Source organism: Nesoenas mayeri, assembly GCF_963082525.1.
Source record: "Nesoenas mayeri genome assembly, chromosome: 3".
Taxonomy (NCBI): Eukaryota; Metazoa; Chordata; class Aves; order Columbiformes; family Columbidae; genus Nesoenas; species Nesoenas mayeri.
Genome location: NC_137544.1, coordinates 96,146,585 through 96,171,198, shown reverse-complemented (window position 1 = coordinate 96,171,198; position 24,614 = coordinate 96,146,585). Strand labels below are relative to the sequence as shown.

The 24,614-nt window shown below is 39.0% G+C and overlaps 1 protein-coding gene across 1 annotated transcript in view; it reads left to right on the top strand.

The window, feature by feature from the left end:
- KCNH1 (potassium voltage-gated channel subfamily H member 1) overlaps positions 1–24,614 on the top strand; it is a gene marked incomplete at both ends in the record, with an annotated part of 180,444 nt that overhangs the window by 25,301 nt on the left and 130,529 nt on the right. Inside the window, 2 exons of the mRNA XM_080342918.1 lie at positions 7,445–7,563; positions 14,988–15,380. Of these exons, the coding sequence (XP_080199044.1) occupies positions 7,445–7,563; positions 14,988–15,380 (512 nt within the window). The remainder of the gene's footprint in view (positions 1–7,444; positions 7,564–14,987; positions 15,381–24,614) is intronic.

The window sequence follows — 24,614 nt, the reverse complement described above, 5'->3', positions numbered from 1 at the left end:
ATAAGCAAAACTCTTCATCTGGCCCCTGGAAACTCACTAAGTGATTAACAAAATTTGTAGGCAGAAGAACCGGATGAATTATTTAAAGGCCCCTGTTTCACAGCTCTGTATTTATTGTGAGTGCTATGACTTTATGTACAGAAGAGTTGGTGCACTAAATGTGTCTTCCAAATATTGCTTCTGAATCTCCCAAAATTAATGAAGTTGCACCAGTTTCATACTGGTAAAGAGTTCTTTGTTGCTGTATACAAAAATCAAACTGATATAAATGAACCTGCACATTCTGTTCTAATCCTTAATTTATCCCTTATGCCTTTCTTCTGTAAGTTACTTGCTATAGGCTAGCTTTGGAATTTTGTTGCATGTATTTCAGGAGGTGCTATTGTATCAGTCACTTGAGGGCTGGATAAGCAATTTCTTGGAAGAGAAGAGCTGATTTGTCTAACAATTAAATAATCTTGCATACATGACCATGTCTTTAACGTTAGATCTCACTGTGCGATTGTATACTATAGGGGGGAAAAAAACAGTTATGGAGCGTCAGACAGTTATAGAGCGTCAGACAGTTGTCTGTAGTGGGCTATTGGATTCATGGAGGGGAAAAAACATTCTTGGAAGATCTAAAACATGTAAAATTGTCTTAACTTTATTTAAGAATCATTTATTTTACAGACCTGAGCTTTGAAGAGGGCATATTCCTTGCACAGTGTACAGCATTACACAGGAATTTTGTAATATGCTTTTGAAGGATAGCAATTTTCATAGGAATGTTTCCACATTCTAAAACCAAGTGAACTCCCAATCTGAAAACCTAAAACTATGAACTTAGAGATTTATCAAATAATTGAAAAAACTGGAAACTGATTGCTAAATCAATTATTTTTCCTTTTTTCACCTTCAGTCAGCTTTTATCAACTACTTTTATTTTAATGTGTTTATAGTGAAATCAGTTTCCTGTGCAATATGACCACTGAATAGGTAAAAGGCTGCCTGCAAATGCAGAAATTTTAATAACTTACGTGTTATTTGCATAGTTGTAGAGTGGCATAGCATAAAGTATTTGAGTTTTACAAAATCAGTGCCTGTATGTCTACGTAGAGAATAAATTTATGTAGTACATGAACACAGTCAATTTAAAGAGAAACTAATCTGTCAGCCTATACCTGCTTAGCTGTGGTATATCTTAGTTTTCTATCACCTGCTGGCAATTTCAAGCATGATTGTTCAGCTGCAAATGATGTAGTTCCTCCTTGAGTGAAAAGTGTTGAGCTCTAATGACAGGTGTTTGACTTGTACCCAAAAACGAATAGGCGTCTTTTATCTGAAGGTGATTCAGAGACATAGAAGGTCCTAGTACCATTTTTTGTTCTTAATATTTTTTTATTAATAATATCAGACATTGGAAGAGATGAAACAAAAAATTTTTCTAACATAATGCAAAAAGGAGTCTTCTATTTGTAGTCTCTTTGTTAATTGATTCACATAATTCAGAATATGTTTAATTTATGACTGCCATAGGAGTTAAGTAAATTTGCTTTTAAATGCAGCAGCTTTAAAAATAGTGCTTTCTAAATAAAACAACTCTAAAATAATGTGTCAGTGATGTTGATGATGTAATATTTTTAAACAGCCTTTTTACACTCTTCTTTGTATGCTTGCCCCTTTGAAAAAAGTCAGGAAAAAAATAGATTTACTTGAACAGAAGTAGGCAAAATCAAGCTATAACATAGCTAAATTTAGCTTGCGAAGTGATAGGTCAGCTTCTTAGCTGAATTTAGAGTATATGCTATATTTGGAATTCATGGATTTTATCTGCATATATCTTTTATGCTTTGAGATCTAACACACCAAGTATGAGAAGTTTGAGAATAGTTTATAAAGTGGAATGTGTCACTTTATGAAACCTATAATTCGTGCAGACAAATAGAATCTGTGTCTGGGCTCTGAGTAGCCAGTAAGAAGTTTGCCTGAACAGGTTTTGCATGTGTGAGTACAATGTGAACATATTCAGATGAATCTTGAAAATTATGCTTTGGACCCTGATTTTAGCTTTTGGTACTTTGCTTTTATACAAAAAGGTGATTAAATTCAACAACACTGACTCATATAGGAGAATGGCTGTTAGCCTCCTAGCTATTGTAACCTCCTGTGCTTTGCAGCAATCACCAGTTACCATCTCCTCTGCAGAAGCAGTTTTATTTCATTTTGCAGCTGAGCTGTCCTTTGCATCACAAACAGGGATACACAAAAAAATAATATTTTGATTGCTTCCTTCATCTTAATTCAGGGAAAACTCCAAGTGTTTCCTTTTTTACTTTTTGTTTCTTTTTTTTTTGTTACTGTCTAATTATTTGTTCCCTTTTAAAAGATGTATTTATATGAGCAGAGCCAGTGTTTGAAATATTTTGATTAAGTTATACTCTACTTTCATCTAGATGAAATGTTTTCTTAAAAAAGGGAACAAATGAAAGGGAAGTGGTGAGTGTATTGAAAGACTTTGGTATGCCTTCCCAGTCCAGATGGAAAAATAAGACAGTTTTAGTCCTGAAGTTTCAAAGAGAAGGAGCATTGAGACTGCAGAGAGGCACAATGGATGTAAGCAGAGATCTTTGATGTGCAAAGAAACAAAGGTGGTTTGAGTGGAGGCAAGAACTGCTGGAATCCTGATTTAGTAATACTTGCATTTGCACAGTTCTGCGTGAACAACAGACCCATGGCTTAATGAGCTTATTCTCTAGCAGGCAAAGCTTCCTTGTTCTAGCTCTAGGAACTGTGTAAGTTGTGGATCAGCAACTTGATAATCAGGGTTCTGTGACTGCCACAGTTCCTAAAGTTTGAACTTACGAGTCATCACAATCAAATTGAGGAGGGTGGTAGAAAACAAATAACTACCTACAAATAAATAATAAATGTTGTTGTGGATTGAGTATCAACAGATCATGCTCACTTCAAAATACAGAAAATTGATTTCTTCATTTTAAGAGCATTGTTAAATGAAGGTTTCTCCCTTAAAGACGTCTTGGCGAGTTAAACATCACATCATGGAATGCAGGACAGCTGAAATCAGTGCTATTAATCTTGAAGGCTCTTCATCCTTCTGAAGCTGGAGATGTTTCAGTGCCATCTTATTGCTTTGTCCTGGCATGAAGTTTTCTGCAGAACTGAAAAAGGAGATCAAACAATGATAAAAATAGGTTAGAACAAGGGGCTCACGCAAGCACAGCCACAGGGCTGGCATCCAGCTTTGTTTTGTAGCTGAATTCCAAACTCTGCTATGTGAACTCTTGTCTGTTTGAAGAGTATATGTGCCTATATGAGAATCACCTAGGGTTGTTAGATTGCAATTTAATTTATATTGTCTCTGTTTCCAGAGGAAAAGAATAGATATGAGGATATACCAACTGCTTGTGTTGAAAGAGAACTCCTAATGCATATCATCTGGTTCCCCTGCCCTAGCAGGGCTAATGTCAATATATTCTTACACGATTCTGAACCTAGTTTCTTGTCTTGGAAAGCTCCATCTTCTTCCTGTAATCAGCTCTGTGACCATGAGAATTTAATATTTATGTTCTCTCCTGTGGCTTAAGTCCATTATTTGACCTGTCTTGGCTGGATAAATATCTAACTTGCTGTAGACCGCGTTTGTTCCCAGACTTCTGGAGGAAAAGTTGCAATAAATGCAAGAGATACTGCTGTCTTTTCAAGGAGTATTAGAGAAGTTATTATTCAATAGGATTAGTACTGGTATTTTCATTTTTTTTCCTATGCCACAATCTTCATGTCCACTGTAATTATACTTTGAAGTTCCCATATTTATATCTTCCTTTCACAGAAGAAAAAAAAAGGCAATACAAGGAGGAGAGTGTTCTATTCTAAATATGAGATTCATACACCTGGGACATCTGCACAGTGATTTGGTGCCTGGTTTTAGGGATTTCATCCCGTAATGGCATGTGTAACTGCAAGCTAAGCTCCCATGTGTTGTATCCAATACATAGAGAGAGTTAGGGTATATACTCGCAGCCTGACATTTCCAGATCAGTGCTGGTTCAAAAAACCAAGCAAAATAGGCCTGTCTCTTGACACAGTCTATTGCCTATAACAAGCAGTTATGTTTTTGTCAGATCAGAATTTGCTGTATGTGGTGAGAGATCTAATATTCAGTTATTTTGCATGCCACTTAGGCACACACAAATGAAATTTGCAGCATTTAGGGCAGAGGAGTGGGTTAAGCTGGACCTTTCAAAAGGAGATAGCTCTTGAGAAGAAGGGAAGGTACCTGAACGTGCTCAGCATTCCTAGACACAAACAATGCCACAGACTTGTCTGGCAGTGCCTTTGTGCAAGAAAGCTCAGGCAAGGTGCTTCCTTTTCCTCCTCTCTCTCTCTCTCTCTCTGTGTTTATGTCTGAACAGCCCAATTCTTAGAGAACTCAATGGCAGGAAGAAAATACACACTCAGAGTTTGTCCTCAGGTTTTGAATGAAATTTCAGGTCTTCCAGGAAAGTGCCCTACCTGTTTTCACAGAATCACAGAATGTTAGGGATTGGAAGGGACCTCAAAAGATCATCTAGTCCAATCCCTCTGCTGGAGCAGGAACACCTAGATGAGGTTGCATAGGAAGGCGTCCAGGTGGGTCTCCAGAGAAGGAGACTCCACAACCTCCATGGACAGCCTGTTCCAGTGCTCTGTCACCCTCACCGTGAAGAAGTTTCTTCTCAAATTTAAATGGAACCTCCTGTGTTCCAGTGTATACCCATTACCCCTTGTCTTAGCATTGGTTGTCACTGAGAAGAGCCTGGCTCCATCCTCATGACACTCACCCCGTAGATATTTATAAACATTAATGAGGTCACCCCTCAGTCTCCTCTTCTCCAAGCTAAAGAGCCCCAGCTCCCTCAGCCTTTCCTCATACGTGAGATGTTCCACTCTCCTAATCATCTTTGTGGCTGTGTGCTGGACTCTCTCCAGCAGTTCCCTGTCCTTCTTGAACGGAGGGTTTTGAGTTAGTAAAAGAGGCTGTCTCTAGTAGCTGACGTTAAAAGCACTATGTGTCTGGTAAGGGAGGCAGATTTCGAGTTCCCATGTGAGGCTCGAAGTCTGTTGTTTTGTTTGTTTGTTTGTCGCCAGAGTTGCGTTTTGCAAACCAGCCCCCTCGGGCTGCGGCCGGCGCGGCTCGGCCGTGGCTTCAGCACCACGGCCAGCGCCGGGGCCGCCGCTTCGTCCCCTCCCACCGCTCCGCCCGCTCCCGCCGCGACCGGGGCTGGAGAACGGGGCGCTTCGTCCGTATCCTCTGGGAACAAACCCCCTCAGGCCTCGGCAGCCTGGATTTACGTCCCTGGTGATATACCCGTGCTGACAGCCTTGTCCCATGGCCCTGTAAAACAGGAGGAACACATAGTAGTGCTGGCATTTAGGTTCCGCAAAAGCAAAGGTTTAGGTTGGTGTCAATTGCTGTAGCTGTGTTGGCTTTACAAAGGCTGGTTTGATTTGCATCAGCTGAAGATTAGCTGTTATGAATGGTTTCTTCAACCTGATCCTTTCTTTTAACCTTTACTGGCTTTAGTCAGAAGGTGGTAAGTCCTTCAAGCCTTAGCCTATCAGTTGTAGTTGGATTGTGATAGGACAAAGGAAATGGCCTCAAGTTGCACCAGGGAAGGTTTAGATTGGATATTAGGAAAAAACTCTTCACAGGTAGGGTTGTGAAGCATTGGAATAGGCTGCCCAGGGAAGTGGTGGAGTCAACATCCCTGAAGGTGTTTAAAAGGTGTTGAAATGAGGTTCTTAGGGACATGGTTTAGTGCTAAAGTTAGGTTAGGTTATGGTTGGACTTGATGATCCTGAGGGTCTCTTCCAACTGAAATGATTCTAAGATTCTATTATTTCTTCATGTACAGTAAAGAATACTCATTTATAAACGTATCTGTTTAAAAAACCCCAAACCACACCCCCTTCCATGGAAATGGAAATTGTGAGAAATCAAGTGCTTTAGGTCAGGTTCATAACAGATACAAACTGACCTCCCTTGAAGTTCTGTCATGTTGATTTATTTTGCTGAGAAATAGCCCTTTAGTATAGTAGCTAGTCTTACATGGGTTTATAAGGAAAGATCTGGCTTCCTGGATGAAAGTAATTCAATCTACTTGTTGCTGAATCCTGCCCAAAAATGTTAGCTAATTCTATTCAACTTGGCTATTAAATTACCTGTGACAGACTTACTTTAAAACATGCTAAGGCATAAGAAAATATTCAATTTTATTATAGATTTTGGAGAGGTCTGATGAATTTAGACCTTTCCTTTAATAAAGGCACCATTTTGTGTATTCATAAAGGAAAAAATGCTAAACTCTCTTTTCAGGTCTGCTCTGAAAGATCTTGTTCTACACTGGATCCATGTAACTTGTTTAATTTTTTCGTGATTACCTCTCAAATTACCCAATATATTCCTGCAAACTTCACCAAAGTGAGGTGTCAAGTAAAGATATCTTCAAAGTACTGGGTAGTATTTTAACCACCCATATTGTTGCACTTGTCATGGATCGCTTGCAGGCTAAACTTCAAACTGGTCTTTAAAAACTGTCACTGCTGATAGTATTGTTTCTTTTGGTGAAAAAAACATAGTATGGAGGGACCTTTTTCCAGAACCATGTTCTCATTAAGAACTGAAACTGCAAATTGCTGAGCATCCACAGCTGGAGTAGGAGGTGAGACTACTTAACAGTTCCAGGTAGTGCTAGCATTTTTCAAGATTGGGATTAAATGCACTGATACTTTCCTTTCAGAGTACCAAAAAAATCTAGATGTATACTGTACATGACTTTCTCTTATGGCAAAGTACTGCTTATAAACGTTATAGTTAGAACTAGCTCTTATGACTGTTATTCAAGGTCTTCTGTTGTGAGGAGTAGTTGAAATGACTGTAAAAAATATATTGAATTAAAATTCAGTGTATTACTTCTCTGCCAGAAGCTGCTAAATGTTTTATCAGTTTGAGAAAATCTATTTGCATTTTTCTCCCTTTTGTTTAGAAATGATAACATTAATGATTTTGTTTTGCTTTGTCCACACTGCTTTGTATTATCTTATATACATTCTCTGCTTATGCCAGATCTATGCTTGATACAGGTGAGGCCAAATTCGCTGCTGTTACAGGCAACTGTAATTTTTGTTGTGTGTGATTCTAGTCTTACATCTTGGTTAGGCTGTAGTGTCTCCTGCCATGCTGTAAGATCCAAATCTGGCCATCAGATTTAATGTAAGATTGTTGTAAAGTGGATGTTTATCCTTACAAAAGATGCAGTTCATGTAAGAGCACTCTTGTAGAGCCATTGAGCTTTTTTTTTTGGGAGAGGGTGAGGGGTTGGGGGCGATGTATGAGAGACTTTATGTGATACAGTTGCAGCTTCTTTTTGGTAATGTGTACAATCTTGCATGTTTTCTCAAGGCTGGGGAAAGTTTGCTCGCTTGACCCGTGCCCTCACAAGCAGCCGAGGCGTCCTGCAGCAGCTTGCTCCGAGCGTGCAGAAAGGAGAGAATGTTCACAAGCATTCGCGACTTGCTGAGGTAAAATTTTCCTTCTCTGAGTGTCCGTTAATAAATGTTTTTAGCCTCTGTGCATATGTTGTCTCTGCGTGAACCCAATGCTGTCTGCCCCCTTGCCCTGGGAATCTGAAGCCTGGTGGCAGGCATGGGAGCTGTGAAATGGGTCCCGTGACAGTGGAATGGAAATAGGTGTCCAGAAGACTTAATGTAACCTAAATGAAGTGTTGTGTTCCACATCTCAGCAAAGTCTCACAGTGGTGTTATTATTAAAGCAATACTTTCTTGCTTAGTTTCTGTTCTTCTGGGGATCTCAATAGGAACTTGGACTATTAACTTGTGTAAAACTGAGGTGAGAAAAACTCGAGATAGTAGGGTAGGCGCCAATTTCTTCTCTTTGGTGACCAATGACAGAACTTGAGAGAATGGCAGGCAGATGTGCCAGAGGAGCTTTAGGTTGGACATTAGGAGAAGGTTCTTCACCGTGAGGGTGGTGGACACTGGAACAGGCTCCCCAGGGAGGTGTCATGGCCTCAAGCCTGGCAATATTCAAGGAGAGACTGGACAAGCCCTCAGACACATGGTGTGAACTGTGGGGTTGTCATGTGCAGGGACAGGAGTTGGACTTGATGATCCTTTTGCGCCCCTTCCAACTCAGGACATTCTATGATTCTAGTAGAGAAGGAGGTTCTGGAGTATCCTTGACACAATTGTTTTCTACATTCATTTATGTCTAGTTCTTTGTCAGTTTGATCCTAATCCTGCATTACAAACTGATTAAAACATATGTTTGAGTTACTGGCTTTATGGACAGAACAGCTGTAAGATGCTATAAACAACACTGCAGACAGGTTATGAAAATGAAACTTTATGAAATGATTTAAGTAGACCTACAAAGTTTTGAGAAAAACTCCAGGCAGAGGAGGCTCCTTGAAGTACTTATGGTTTTAGGGCTTTTGCCACGAGGGGGAGACTGTTCCAGGTTTCCTGTAGCTGTCTTCTGGGCCAGTAGCAGTGTCTCCCTGATGTAAAAACATCTTAGGGAGAGTCTTGATATGGTGTTAATGACAACATGGCAAAGATAACATGGCACTTGTGTATCTCCTATTGCTATGAATGCCATGGTTGCAGCTGTGACTTTTGTCAATAATTCTTAATCTTCCTGTGTAGCCAGAGGTGTAAGCCATTGCTGGGCTCCATGGGGTCTCCATATAGTCAGTACTCTGTTAATTATGCCCTGTATATGTCTTAGTTTCTATGCAAAATAAACAACTCCTGCCCAGACCTGTATTGTTGTCACACGTGATGATGAAATTCCCACAAACAGGAGCTTACCTGTTCAGTATTTAATGCAGATACATTTAAGAATGGAAAACTGGAAGTACAGAAATAACATAGATTGCACTAGCACAGGGGAAGGGCAGATGTTCAGATGCTGTAGGAATACCATATGATTATCATGTGTCCACCCTGAGGTTGCTTTTGTGTTCTGGAATTTGGAACAGTCTCCCTCCTAATCCTACTCAAGGATCAAATAATTCTTCCTTTTCTTTAGACGTCTGCCCTTGAATTATAGTTCATGCTAAAATGTAGGCAGTAGAATGCAAGGCAAAGAGTCTGAGGTTTTTCTTTTTGTCTCAGTGAACCTCACTCTGGACCTAAGTGACGACACATTACTGAAACTTCTTGGAAGCCAATGTTCTCAACAAGACTTTGTTAAGTGTTCTAACTGCCACAGCCAGTTGATTCATTACAAATAATAAAGGGCAAGTGTATAGTTTACATGTCTAAAATGAGTTTCTTTAATTGCTGACTGAATATTGCAGTCATTATTTTAAAAAGAACATTAGCCTCAGCTGTGATATTAGGTACCTTGTTGTATATCTGCTGTAATCCCACTTAAGTCAATAGAACTACACTAGAGAAAAGCAGAGTGCAGTCATACAGAGAAGCCCACTTTTCTTCCTGTGAAGACATATGGGGTTCCAGACTTCTTATTCTGTAAAGATCTTTTAATAATATTGAACATGGGATCTCTGACTGTTCCCTATTGTATTTTCAAATATTTTTTCTTTTTTTTTCCTTTGTCTCTGCAGTAGCCTATTTGATATCTTAAATTCAAATTAAAATTTGTCCTTTTTCTTTTCCAACTCAGTATGGCATTTCACATCAATCTCATTTGCTTGAGAAGGCTCTCTTCATTTATTGGAATATTATTGTGTTGCTCTTAGTTCTTTATCACTTAGATTTTTGAATATCTGAGGAGCTAGTTGTGTCCTAGAACCTGAATAGGGCAAGGTGTTGCACAAATACAAAACAAGAGCGTGCCACAAAGGCTTACAATTTTTTTATCTTTCATTAAATATTAGCTTAAGAAGGGCATTAGTGACTAATTACTTTGTCTTACCCGCAGGCCATGGATAGTACAAGCAGTGTCTGTTAAGCCTGGGTCTCTGATTTTTGTCAGCGCGTGCAGATATGTTTAACCTGACTTCTCTAATAGCAGTCATATGAAAACTGCCTAAATTAATTATGCAGTTAATGCAAGCATGTTATGTAACTCTGAGAGCACATTTTGCAATGAGAGTATGAAGCAGCATTTCCGTGGCTTTATCACCAAGGAGCTGATTGTAAGGACAGTTATTCCTGGTCACCGCATAGTACAGGTGTTCTCTGCACCTGCAGTGTTAGCTGATGTATTCTTTACCAAGCAGTTCTGAGTAAACAAGATTCTGTCATAGTTTTAAAAATGTGATAGTGATGAGAAATAAAAGCAGAAAAATTACAGTGGTGCTTAGCAGCACTGCTTATTGATGAAACTTTTTTTTTTTTGGTAAACCCTGTTTACCAGGGAGTTACAACTGCCGTAAAAATCTACTTCAGTTTGAGGCTTAGCACCTATCTCTTGGCTTTAGAGCAATTTTAGTGGGTGCTCATGAATACAGAAACAAAGGAGAGTGAGAGAAAGCAAATGTACAGTTGAAAACACAAAAGGGAGAGATTAAGCTGAAAATGAATGATTATTTGTGTGAGGTTTTTTTTTCCTCCAGTAATGCAGTCTTAAAAATAAATAATTCATTGTAACCACTTCCTGATGCACTTTTATGAGTCCTGATTTGTGATATATACACAATTTTTTAACAAATCTAGGATAATATTTTTAAATTATCTTTAAAAAAATGAATATAACCTTGTGAAACTGATGATGAAATTTGTCATTTCTGCCCTTGAAATAATATTCTCTGGCTTTAGAGGGCTATTAAAATATCATACATCATTACCACGAATAATAAATGGAGATAATACAACTGTAGTGGCTGATGAATCACAAGTAATTGGAATAATACTTTTATCAATAACTTTAGGAAACAAATATCTCTTTTACTATGGTATGGCTGCATAATAGAGAAAAATCTTCTAAAACGAGGGCTGCTTCTGTTATTTAGAGAATGAGATCAATGAAATATTTGTTCAGTGCATGTGAGTGGGAGCTCAGCATATTTTCTTCATGATTAATTTTGTATTCATGTCTTGGTTGTTTGGCGGTTAGGTTTATTTTATTTTTTTGTTTTTTCCTCTTCTCTCCAGGAAAAGTACCTTTACAAGCAGTTTGAATCTAGTTAGTTCATATAGGTGGGTAACCCCACCTGACTGCTTCACGAAATACTCAGGTGGGCACTACACTCCCTAGAGGCTGGAGTGCAGCAAGAGCACCCCAGGTCTCTTTTTATCTACCTTTCTTTGCTCTATGATGCAGAGAGAGTGGGGTTTATAGCTCTTAATCTCCAGATGACCCAGGCATGGTGTGTGTGTCTAGAAGGATGGTGAAGAAATAGACTCTGTGTGGCCCTTAGTCTGAAGAGTGGGGAAAAGAGCTCTCCTAAATTCCAGTGCAGCAACATGACAAAACCTAGATCTTCAGCACTGTGCTCCATGGGCTTCCTTCTGTCATTTCTGTACAGCACTGAGCTCTCTCCTTGTACTTAGTGCTAAAGGCCAATGTTTGTTCTCTGAGATAAATAACCTTCCTTATAGGGGTTTTTCTCTTTCTTCAATGAAAAGAAGAATTTGGTGCCTTTGAAAGCTCTTGGCTGGTGGTCCCAGAGGCTGCAAGACCTTTGCCAGTCTGTAAAGCAAGTTGCTGCAGGTGGTCTTCCCCAGCTTGGGAGTGATTGATGTCCCTGTGTCATTCCTTGATGCCTGTCTCCTACCCTGTCCCTGCCCCTCCTTTTGAGATTCACACCCACACTGCTGGTGCACATCCTTCCATTGGAGACCAACTAAATCCATGGCCTCTGGTTGCTTTAAATAGCTTTTGGTAGAGCTTAACCAGAGACTCCAAGGTGGTAGTGGAAGTTCAAAAGACAACTTGATTAGGTCCCTAGCCATTCAGATAGTTTAAAGTACATTTACTTTCTAAATAAAAAAGAGGAGACATCAATCTTTTGTTTTCCTGTGCTGTTGCCATTTGAATCTCAAACCAGCTAGGGTAGAGTGCTTTGTACCTGGTGATGACATTTTAAAACACTGAAGCAGCAAAGCTGCTTGTTTTCTTAACAAATTGAAACTAGAAGTCTGTTTTCCTCTGCATTCTGTTCAGTTTTACATCCCTGTGGTTCCACTGGCTTTACTGTATTTTTTAAAAATTTATTTACAGCAAAATAGTGGACACCATTATTTAGCTGCTGCTTTATTACCAGAGATTGTTCTTGTCTGTGTTCCTGCTATTCAGATACATGGGAATACATTAGTACACTTTCCAGTAACTTTAGTTTGGAAGATGCAAAATTTCCACAAGTTCTTGGAGTACAAAGAGGCCAGCGGTGGCTAAAATGGAGTGTATTATACAATTCTCAATCTAGAATTTATGCCTCTATGTAAATCTGACAAGAACTAACAATTTTTTTTTTTTTTTTCCCCACGATTTTATGGTTGAGGATCCTGTGCTGATTAGAATGGAGGCCAAAAAGTTTTATTTTTTCATATGGTATCAGAGGCTAAAAAATAAGCTCTAGCAGACATGTGGCTGCAAAAGAAGCAATTTTGTTTTCACCCTGCATTTAAGGAGTGATACAGTAACCCCATGCTAGTAAGATCTCAGCATTAGAACTGAAATCCAGTTAACTGACTGAAAACTATTACTATGTGATAGAAAGTGCTTGGTTTGCTGATCAGTTATTTGAGTGAGTGCAGAGGATTCTCCTTGCCCAGGGAAGCACATTTCATGCTTTGAGATCTTATGTTAGAGCTGCTACTTATGCAAGTCCTCCTAAAAGCCAATTGCAGCTTAGGGCTTTCCAATGAAGTCAGGTACAGCTGTGATATTCAAAAGGGAGGGCAGGAGGTATTTGCAGTATTGATCTTAGGCTAGAGCTTTTGTTGAGTAAAGATGTCCTTACTATTCACTGGGACTACAATCAAGCCCTGATGGGAACGCTGCTCTGAATACACATACTAAGGACAAAACCTGTGCCTCTTCCAGTCACTACCAGTGACTTCTGGGGACTGCACTGGCTGGCCAATGCCTCCTGCAGAGAAGAGACTGCTTCTGTTATATGCTGCTTCCAGCTCCTCTCACCACAAGGCAACCTTCCCTTCCCTTCCCTTCCCTTCCCTTCCCTTCCCTTCCCTTCCCTTCCCTTCCCTTCCCTTCCCTTCCCTTCCCTTCCCTTCCCTTCCCTTCCCTTCCCTTCCCTTCCCTTCCCTTCCCTTCCCTTCCCTTCCCTTCCCTTCCCTTCCCTTCCCTTCCCTTCCCTTCCCTTCCCTTCCCTTCCCTTCCCTTCCCTTCCCTTCCCTTCCCTTCCCTTCCTTCTTTGCTCTCATTCTAGAAACTCAGTGAAACAAAAATACTAAGTCCTTTTATTTTTTTTTTTTGAAGCTGTTGATGCCTGTGTGCTGACATGCGGGTCGCTGTGATCAGGTCATGGTACTTCTTTTCTGGAGAACATACTGGGTTCAAAGTCAGCAGGCATGCAACTCCCATTGTCATTTACACATGTGCAAGGGACTGTGATCTGACAGCGTCTCACCCCTGTTGTGCACAAGAGTCAGTGATTATGTGAGGTTACAGCAGCAGGGAGGTTGATCTGAGGCTGTTTTGTCCAAGTAGGACTGTTGTAGCTGATTGTTTTCTTTTGTCCCCTTTGGCTTAGTCTGTTGGAAAAAAGCCCACCAGTTCACAAAAAGAAGAATAATAAAAAGCACTCAGAAAAGCGGGCAGATAGAAATCTGTTTCTAAATAAGTGACGTTAAAAAAAAATGAGATAAGGAGTATGAAAGGAAGATACCGTTCTATTATAGCTGTGTTGTCTGATCTTTTCTCTGAGAAGGTGACTGTTTAATTTCCTTCTCTGTTCCCTATTACTCTGAACTATGTGTAAATAACTATGAAAAAGGAACTGCACTCCTAAATAGTTCTCCCAGATTCTATGAGTTTGGCATTAGCAAACACATCTCACCCAAGTAAACCTTCCTTCCAGTTTCCACCCAAAGGTCATCCAGGGTAAATTTCATTTTAACATTTAACTTGTTTTTATTTTGTGACAGATCATTCATGTTGGTTTCACCCTCATGTATTAATATATTCATAGATGTAAACAAACCCATTCCTGTTCATAGGTATGTAAAACAAACTTTAGCTCCAAAGAATTAAATACATGATCATACTCTTTTGCACTGGTGTGCAGAAGTGGAGAGATAGTGGGCTTAAAATGGGCAGCATTGATTGAGATTGCAGTTATACAAAACACTTGGAGCATGTTCTCAGCTTGAGGTCTATGGTTTAAAACACATGCTGACAGATCATCCATTGCTCTAGCGTTTTTGTTTTAATTCAGACCTAACTGCATTGTGACTCAACTGTACACTATCAGGTAGTGAAGACACTGATCTTCACTTAGTGAACAGCTCAAGTCCAAAATTAGTTTATTGATGCTGATTATAGTTATCATGGGCTTTGGTCCTGCAGAGGAGAGGAATAAAGGCCCATGCATTCTTGATAGATTGTAGTATAAGACTATTTCAGATACAGTATAGTGAAGAGTTAATAGACAATATTGAAAAACAACATGGTCCAGTGGTCCTGGTGCTGGACTGGAACTCAGAAATTGTAGATTGTTCCTGATTTTGCCTTTGATTTCTGTTTGTGATGGCCTTCTTTCCCATCAGTTATCTATCTCTTCTATTTAGGCTGCTGAAGGAGCTGTCTCACCGAGCACATTAGGCTTAGTGTCAAAAAATAATTAATGACATTATAAGAGGCAATTATTCTTAGGTTGATGCTAAGTTGTTTAACAGAATACTTATCCTGACTTCCTTGGTGATAAAAGAAGTTAACAGACATGTATTTGTATCAACTGTTGTACTGAGCTTGAGAATCTACAATGTGAAAAATAATGTTAAAAAATTAAGTGTGTTTTCTTTTTCTCCTGAAATCTCTGTGACTACAGGTATTGCAGCTGGGCTCTGAAATCCTTCCGCAGTACAAACAAGAGGCACCAAAGACTCCACCACATATAATTTTGCATTATTGTGTTTTCAAGACTACCTGGGACTGGATCATTTTGATTTTAACCTTCTACACTGCTATTTTGGTCCCCTACAATGTCTCCTTTAAAACCAAACAGAACAATGTGGCATGGCTAGTCGTCGACAGCATTGTAGATGTCATATTTTTGGTAGACATTGTGCTTAATTTCCATACCACCTTTGTGGGACCAGCAGGAGAGGTGATCTCTGACCCAAAGCTGATTCGCATGAATTACTTGAAGACCTGGTTTGTGATTGATCTGCTCTCATGCTTGCCGTATGATGTCATCAATGCATTTGAGAACGTCGATGAGGTCAGTATACTAGTTCCACTTTCACCCATTAATTATTACTTAATGGCTGGGGGGAGGAGGGGAGAGAAGACAGAAATGTATGCTTTTAAATATATTGAATTAGTGTACTTACATCTCCAGTAGCTGCCCTCAGCACACATAGAAGTTTGCTTATGAGTCCTAGCCAGAAGGGTTCAGTTTTGGGCACCTCACAACAAGAAAGACATTGAGGTGCTGGAGTGAGTGCAGAGGAGGGTGATGAGGCTGGTGAGGGGCCTGGAGCACAAGTCTGATGAGGAGCGGCTGAGGGAACTGGGGCTGTTCAGCCTGGAGAATAGGAGGCTGAGGGGAGACCTTATCACTGTCTACAACTACCTGAAAGGAGGTTGTAGCATGGAGGGTGTTGGGCTCTTCTCCCAAGTAGCAAGCAATAGGATGAGAGGAGATGGCCTCAAGTTGTGTGGGGGAGGTTCAGGTTGGATCTTAGAAAGCATTTCTTCACAGAAGGGGTTGTCGGGCATTGGAACAGGCTGTCCAGGGAAGTGGTGGAGTCGTCATCCCTGGAGGTATTTGAAAGACGCAGAGATGGGGCTTAGTGCTAGGTTTAGTGCTAGGATTAAGTTATGGTTGGACTTGATGATCTTGAGAGTCTCTTCCAAACAAAATGATTCTGTGATTCTGTTATCTTTAACTGCAGTGAGAAAGGCTGAGGTTTGTTGTGGCTGAACTTTGTGTTTGTTTTCCTTCATTCTGCATCCTCAGAGATCAGGAGGATGGCCAGAAGGAGACAGCAGAACCTCTATACAGCACTGAGGCAAACTGCTTCATTTGATTTACCATGAATAGCTTGAACTGATGTTTCAAGATAGTTTCTTGGGGCAGGGTTCTCCTGCTTTCACTGTTGACTGAATGGGATACATCTGCTAGTGGCAATTCTTCACATGACCAACTGGAAAGTGTGAAACACTTTTCTCAGCTGCTTCTAATACAATATAACAGGTGGCAAAGAGGTGGGTAGTGGCTCACTAAATCTTAGACCACCAGAAAGTACTGTGTAGGTGTCTGGTGATCCATGCAGCATTGTCTGGCAGGAGTTGTTTTAGAGGAAGATGAAGCAATTTAAGATGATATTTTTATGCTTATTTGCTAATTCCATAATTAGAAGAAAGGATAGGGAGGAATCTGGAAATTGAAACTCATCCTTAAATCTTGCTAATTTCTTTGGGAACAGGTTGCAACCTGGCAAAAGAACTAACATTCAGAGACTTCAAACCACAATACTACTCTGTTTTGACTCCTTATTCTCCTACTGGATCAGGGTCCCAAGAAAATATTCCTAAACTAAATATATTAAGGTTCCATGCCTAAATAGTTCAGGGAGTTAATGAATTGTTAGTAAAATCTTAAAGAGGATTCCAGCAGTCCACTTTTTAATTATATGTTATAAAACCTGTACCACCAACTAATCATGTGTCTCTATTTATGTGGCATGTACTAAACCTGTAACATACACATCAGTGCTTAGTATTTAATTTTTAGCCTGTAAAATTTATTTTTATGAGTTCCTTTAAAATATGCTCTTGTTACAAAGGACAACCCAGCTATTGAAAGAAAATTAGGCAAGTGAAATAGCTGGGTAAAAACATAAAATGGCATTACTTTTGTAAAAGAGCACTACTCAGGTTTTTATCAAATTTAAAGTATTTTTCTGAATGACTTGAGGACAAGTAGGAAGTAGGCAAACTGTTAGATGCAGTGGAAAAAACATAATGTTATCTGATATTTAATTCCCTAGAGAGGGTTTCATTTTATATAAAGCTGAAATAACACAAATGAGAATAAGGAAAAAAAGCCTTGTGAGACCTGTCCTTAAATGTTTGTTTGCCATAAAAAGGACCCCGGCTGCAGATTACTGTGCGGGGCTTTCACATATTACTTTGCCGTGGCACTGATAAAGCGATGGAAGGAGTGGTCATCTGTCAACTTCTGACATTTAGACTGAAAAAATAAAATTAAAAAAGAAAAAAGCAAGAGACAAAAATTACAGGAAGTAAGCTTTTCTCACCCGCTGCGAATAGTAGCAACCTGCTGATGATTTTACTGGAGGAACGTTTCCTAACTGTAGGCTGGTGATGTGACCTACAGAACATCCCTGAGGAAAATGTCTATAGCAGTGGCTCTGACAGCCCTTGAGCGGAGCGCAGGCGCGCTCAGACTCATGGTAGCAATTCTGCAGAGAAATTCTTGTTGTCTGAGTTTGAGTTTCTCCAGGTTCTCTGTCTCAGTGTTGCCTTGTAACAATGAGAGGCTGATTGGTACTTCAGTTTTCCTCTGGCTCTTCAACAGTCTCCTTAATCAGTATAACAGTATTAGTTTTAGTTATTCTAGCTGTCATGCCCAAGAAAAAAACCCACATTTTTCCTTATGCTATCCTTTCAAGACTGTTCACCTCTAACTCCCCTAGTGGGTTCTGACATTTAGCTGGTATAAGTCATTGTAGGGTCATTGGAGCAGAGTTTCCACTGGTGTAAATTGCTGTTCTTCTATTAAGGGCTGATAGACTAGTTTACAGGACCTGAGGGGCTTTGCCAGCAGAATCACATAGTGCACATCGGGTGGGGATTCGGGACAATATATGCTGATCACTGTTTTATGAACTGCCTGTGGAGAGAAAGAAGGGAAAAAAGCGCCACATTCAAGGAGTATTGAAAGTAGAAAGGCTTTGCCTTATATCATCATCGCTATTGTAAAGAGGATTCCCTTGTGGGTCAACTTCCTTTCTTTCAGACTTGCTGGTTTAAATTTTACCTGTCTCTCACCCTGGATTACACACCACATTACTTCACAGTTGGGTTAAGTGCAAGGATGCACTGCTCTAGTTATAAGTAGCCAAACTGAGTTGTTATCTGTGTGTCACTTTGATTTTTGCCAAAGGGAATTCCCTTGGAGCCAGGAGGCTGGAATTAGAAGGTGCTCATGGCTGCTGCAGGAACTTTTTTTTTCAGTCCTAATGTGAACACTCTTAAAAAAATTGCTAGAAATGAAATGATACCCAGTGGTGATAAATGAGATGAAGATAAATGATTAAATGAGACAAATGATGAATGATTAAATGATCAACAGTGGTGATAAAATGAGATGAAGAATTTGAATTGGTATCTTCCTGATTTGGTGTTTTCCATGTATGATTTTAAAAAGGAGGAAACAGAATCCTGGCTTTGTTGCAGTGCCTATAATAAAGGTGGAATGTGTTTTTTTCTGCCTGTTGTCATTCTCTGTTAAAAGAAGTGTCACTGAAGACACTGAGGATGTCATGGAGGAACTAACTTGACAAGTCAATTTGTTTTGAAGAATGCTGTAATTGCTGGCAATGAATTGATTTGTAAGGGACACAGGACCTGGAGCCGAAGAAGTAAAAAGCTGTATATATAGCGTGTTGAGGCTCTTTTGGCTCTGAGTAATTTTGTGACTGTCCCATCATTTAGTTTTTGATACGTTAATAGTGAAACCATTTTTGTCTTCTTTAAGGTGATTCACCAATATAAAATTAGTTGTAACACGTGAAACTAGAGTTAATCAGTATTTTTGACATGTAGATTTTAAAAAATTTAATCTAAAAAAAAAACATTTAAAATTTTTAAAAATCTGATATTGGATTTTTTTCCATATTGAAGTTACTTTTCATTTTCTAATTTACTTCATTATTCCATTATATTTTATAAAAGAAAATGTCTTGAAACAAAATTGAGTGAGACTTCTGTATTTTTCAGGGAATTTCAAAATTCTTTGGGTCTGTTGCAGTTTGGAACATTAGTATATTTTCAGTTCACATTTTTTAATGTAATTGAAATTTCAGTTTCTGCACTGAGAATATTTTTGTCCACAAAGATACTTGAATCATTAAGTATTAATACAACTATTAATAACTACAATTAATACAAGAGACACTTAAGTATTAATAGCCACATTCTACAGATGGAAGAAGAAAGAAAAAACATTAATTTCTTTGTTCAAGGCCATAGAATTACACATGAGAATGTATGAAGTTTCTGATCTCAAATGCTCTGACCGAAGAGATGGTACAGTATCTCCTATTCAGACATGAACAGAATTCAATAAATGAAGGAGTGAATAACTGTAGAGAAATTTCCATTGTTACCCAAATAGAAATGAAGTTATAAATGTTTCTCCTAGCTTTTCTATATGGCAAGCTAATTATACAGTTACATACAAATTACTTTCTTGATCTGCCACAGAAGTTCAGTAAAAGAAAACATTCCACTGATTGATGAATCAACTTAATGGTAGGCTTAGACTTGCTACTGGTAAGACAATACATCATGCTGTAATATGGTTTGAGTAAGAAAAGAAAATATTGGTCTAAAATTTACACAGCCCTGAAAACATGTGGTATTAGTCTCTTTTGAATTTGAATGATCACAATAAAATTTGACAGTAATACTTTACAGTAATTAGTATTATTCTTCACTTAAGGAAGTACCACCTGCTTTGGGGGATAATATTATCGTTTTGTGTTCAGACATCAATCAGTAGATTTAATAAAAAACAAGCTTAAAGAAAATTCCACAGTTTTTGCCAAGAACAATGCAATTTAAGACTTTGAATTCCAAAGACAAGTTGAAGGGTATTTTTGCAGTGTCAGCTTGAGCAATTTTATACTGTGGTTTTCAGACATAATACTGTAAGATACAATTTATAGTGGAAAAAAATTGGCTTATTACATGTGACACTGTTGTTGTGAAATCTCATGGTAGGAGTGGAATCCAGTCATGTCACCACCATATAAATCTCTGAAACAGGGAACTTGTAGTAGTAATTGCTGTCTGTATTTGGACAGAACACTATGATCTATTGTTGGCTGATGCCAAATTGAGAACCATATATCACTTCTGTTAGTTGAGGTAGAAGAGAAATAAATGCATAGTAAAAGATCATCAGAAAGATGTATTCAGTATAAATGATCTGGTGTTCACTTAAGTGGATGAATAAGAGAGAAGCTAGCATGTCTGCAAAGAAGATACATAGCTTGGAAAGGACAAAATTTATGATGATAAAAAAGTCCCAGAAAAAAACCCACAATTCTGAAGTAATAAAAGTAAATTAAGCTATTTAGTCCTAAGTGAGCATGGTGTAGCTGGAAAGTAAACAGTGAGTTGAGAGAGGAATAAATGAATGTGTTGCTGGTCAGATTGTTGGCAGCTCTCTGAGGCAGTACTTTTGTAATAGATTAATTTAAACCTTATTAGTGGAATAATCTCTCATGCTAATACAAATTAGCTATCTAGGAATTACTGAAGCAGTTATGCTGAAAAGCATGTGACTTCTCTAGACTTGTTTTTCCATTTGCTTGCAATAGGGGGCAAGGGAATAAATTCTCACATTTATAGTTTTATGGAATAAACAGGAGCCTATAAAGAAAGATTTTGGGTTAGATGAATTTTGCAAACTGGAAAATACGATTTTTAAAGTCTGTAAGCATCTGCATAATGTGAAATCTGTTTGAAACAGTGTGTAGTTCACCTCTCTGATTGGGATTTGTCCAGTTCAGCAATACTGTATTTTTCATGGGAGTCTGTTGATACATCTGGTAATGAATGAATATTTTTCTGTGGCTAATTAACATTAAAGTAGTCATAACCTACTTTCTGTGTAATGCCTATAATAAAGCAGGTAAATATCACAGAGTATGATCTAGGCATAGAGGAAATGTTGGCAAATTGTGGTGCTAGGTCATAATGAAAATAGATGAGAAGAAATTAATGACTGGGGTGACTCCTTACCAGTGCTCCTGAGGAAGAACGAAGCAATTGGGTTACTGTACACAGATAGGGTACTGGGAGGGCTGGAACATGGGCTTTGGGTTGGGGGCCATGGTGGTGGTGGAGATTTACTTGCTTGGATGTCTCCTTGTGAGAAACAGGGCAAAGCACAAGGGTGCTGGGTGCTCTGGGCAGTAACCTGCCAGAGGTCCTTGGAGCAAGGCTTGTTGTTGTTGGTGTGGCTCTGAGGTGGTTTTGGGAGCTTGGTGGCTCCAACCTGTGGAAGAAAGAGAGGGCAAAAAAAAAGAAAGATGGTCATGGAGGAGGAGGGCTGTTTGTCTGACTTTATAGGTGCCTCTGTACTGCAGCATAGCCCCATGGTCTGTGCCAGGCAGGAATTACTCCTTAACAGGCAGGTGGGTGGAAAGAGCATTTGGGGAAATGCAAATGGAATAAAGCAAGTTTTGGGGGTAAAGCAGACTGTCAAGATTTAGCCAGAGGGGCAAAGAAGCACTTACTGTTCAGTTTCTCTTGAGGATTTGATTCAGGGTGTTCCTCTTTTTGGTCCCTCCTTAAAAACCCAACCTCCATGCCACTAAAGACGTGCCTCTTTTATGCTACCCTCTCAAGGACCAGGCTGCCTTTTCCCCTTGGTTTCCAAATTGTGTTGGTGGTGTATGTAGGCACTGCAAAGCTCTTCTGCCGTTTAACCTGTTTAGGGTTAAATTATCTTCTTTGCTCCAAGACTGCTTAAGGTATTTTGTTCATTTAAATTCTGCTTGCTTCTGTGGTCTCCCCCAGGTTCATACACCTTGGTGCCTCAGAGGCAATTATGCTGGCTGCTGATGGATGGCCTCTCCCAAAAGAGAATGCCAGAGAAGATTGTGTCTCTGCCCAACACCTACTCCATAGGTTCTGCTGTGGCTTTTAAGATGCCAGTTAGCTCCTCTTTTGCACTGCTAGTATTCAAATTAGTCTTTTTGCTAAGTCACAGATAAGTAAGGGTATTATTGGGTTTCATGGCTACTTCTTCACAGCTTTGAAAAGCGTGACGTGATTTATCATACCGTTAAAGGCAGAATAGTAGTCTACATAAGCTATTCAATCTGTATAAGGCTAAAAGAATCAAAATGCTGAATTACATTTTCAGTGATAATATATAGTGATAGCCTTTGTCCAAGAAGGAGAGCTAATTGAATACGTTAGATTCTGAATTCTTTCAAAAAGCTGCTGTTAGAGTGATACTTACACTGCGTATAAAGGGAAGCATGTTTCACAGATGGGGATCAGTTATTCTATGTTTTTTTTCCCATTCAGCATACTTGTATTGATCTGAGGCAGAAAGTCGAATGAGACGGCAAAGGGTATTTATTTGAGTAGCTAAATGGTTGCTTTATAGTCCATTTCATATTAGAGATTGGATTAGAATTGAAAAGATGGAGTGATATTAGATGCCAGTATCACTAAACCTTATTTGGGTGTTTTGCCTCTTCAAGATAAGTAAAAAGCTTCTGGAACTGATGGCTTCTCTGAATCAGAAGCATTGGGAAGCACATTGCTGTCTGTCAGGGGTAATTTTTTTATTTGATACTGTGTAAAGTGGGATTACTTTAGATTACCTTTGTGTTATCTTTACCCTTGGCCTTCCTCTCAAAGAAAAAAAAAAAAAGAGTTTGTTTCCTGGATTTGCTGGTTTTCTGTGTGAATGTATATGTGTAAGGCAAGCACAGATATAGTTTTATAAATGAAATCAGCCTTTCCATCTCTTTCACCCTGTGCTCTTATAAATGAATTATTATATTATCCCTCGAAATGAAATATTTTATTATCCCTCGATTCTAACCAAGCTCACAGATGTCTGACTAAAGTAAGCTTTGTGAGTCTAGAGATATGCTTTCTTCAGTGCTAAAAACCACAGCAGTAACCAAAGGGTTTAGATATTGATTTTGACATGTGCATGTAACGTTATCTCATCTGTTGGCTGCTAAAGATGGCAATCTGTAGGATAGGTTGTGTTCTCACACCCAATTAAGAAAATCTGGAGAGGCAAATAACAAAAATGAGAAGTCCTAATGATGACCTGAGAGGGCTCGTGTGTTACTGCAGATGGGCAGAGCCAGGCTGTGGCACAGCTGGCTTCAGGATCCAATGTCGAGAAAGAAGGCAGCACTTTCTGTCACTCTTGCCTCACGCTACTGATCAATTCAGTTCATCACCTCCTTTTTTTTTATAAAGAATTTATTTTTTTTTGTTATGTTTCATTCTCATTCTCTTAATAGTTAGCTTTTCGTCTGCTGCATCTCCCTTTAACTGAGGTGAAACCTGAACGTTAGCAGTTCCATATGAGAGGAAAATGCTGAAAAACTTAGAACAGATTGGTGGCAATACTGAACATTTCTCTTTTTCAAAACAGATAGTAAGTAGGAAGTAAATACTTCATTTGAGCCTAGAAAAAGGCTTAATTCTTGGGTTAAGTGCATTTTCTTACTGTACATGTGGAAAGCAAATAATGGCCTAAAAAGTGAACACTGTCATACAGATCAAATCTATTACTAAAGTGCTAGTGCTACTATAGCTGTAGAAGGTGGGATGAAAGTTGCATTTTAGTTCTCTTCTAAAGTTGTTCATCCTACATCTCATTTAGAAGGCAAAATGGTAGTTAAATTTTATTGTATTTTTTTTCTAGATGAAATTTTATTGTTCAATTAATTGAGTTGAATATAATTTTACGTGGCAGATGAACAGCAGGAACTGTTTTTTATTTTTACAGCATCTAGCACTGTAGTGTCCACTGTTACTGTCCTTGGGGCCCTAACGACACAAGTAACTAATAATCACTCTACTTACAGCCCTTTTGTTTTCAAAACATTTACAAAGTACTTCATTACAGAGCCTCTTCTCTATCTCCTTTAAGAATATGGAAGTTATGGCACAAATCTTATGTTGTCTGATGCAAAACGAGAACCCAAACATGGATATCCTGCATCCTGTGTTTGAAAATAAGATTACTGAGATACCAGTGTGAGACAAGGGCTGCACTGGCAGTAGTGTTGCAGAAAACAAGGAGATAAAAAAGAAAATCTATGTAAATGTGTGCAGTACCTAGGTTTAATTAACGACAAATTATACATGGAAATTTACTTCTGGCAGTATTGCATGGAAAAACTTACGAAGTGTTCTCTTTGGATGTGAAATGTGGGTCCTGCTTTCCTCTTGGACTGAGGCTGGTCTGTTGTTCTGCTGTGTTTGAGGTGCAAAGATTGCATAGGAGGGGAGGATGGAGGAGAGATTGTCTTTATTATCTTAAGGGCTTTTGACATTCAGGTTTGCTCAATCAGCAAATACAGAATTATTTCTTCTGCCTCTCAGTGCTCTGAGCTTGCCCTTTGGTTTAGAGGGAACTTGCTACAGATTCTTCCATTTTTATGCATCAGCCACCTACTAGCAAGGAAAATAAACCTGCCAACCTATTAAA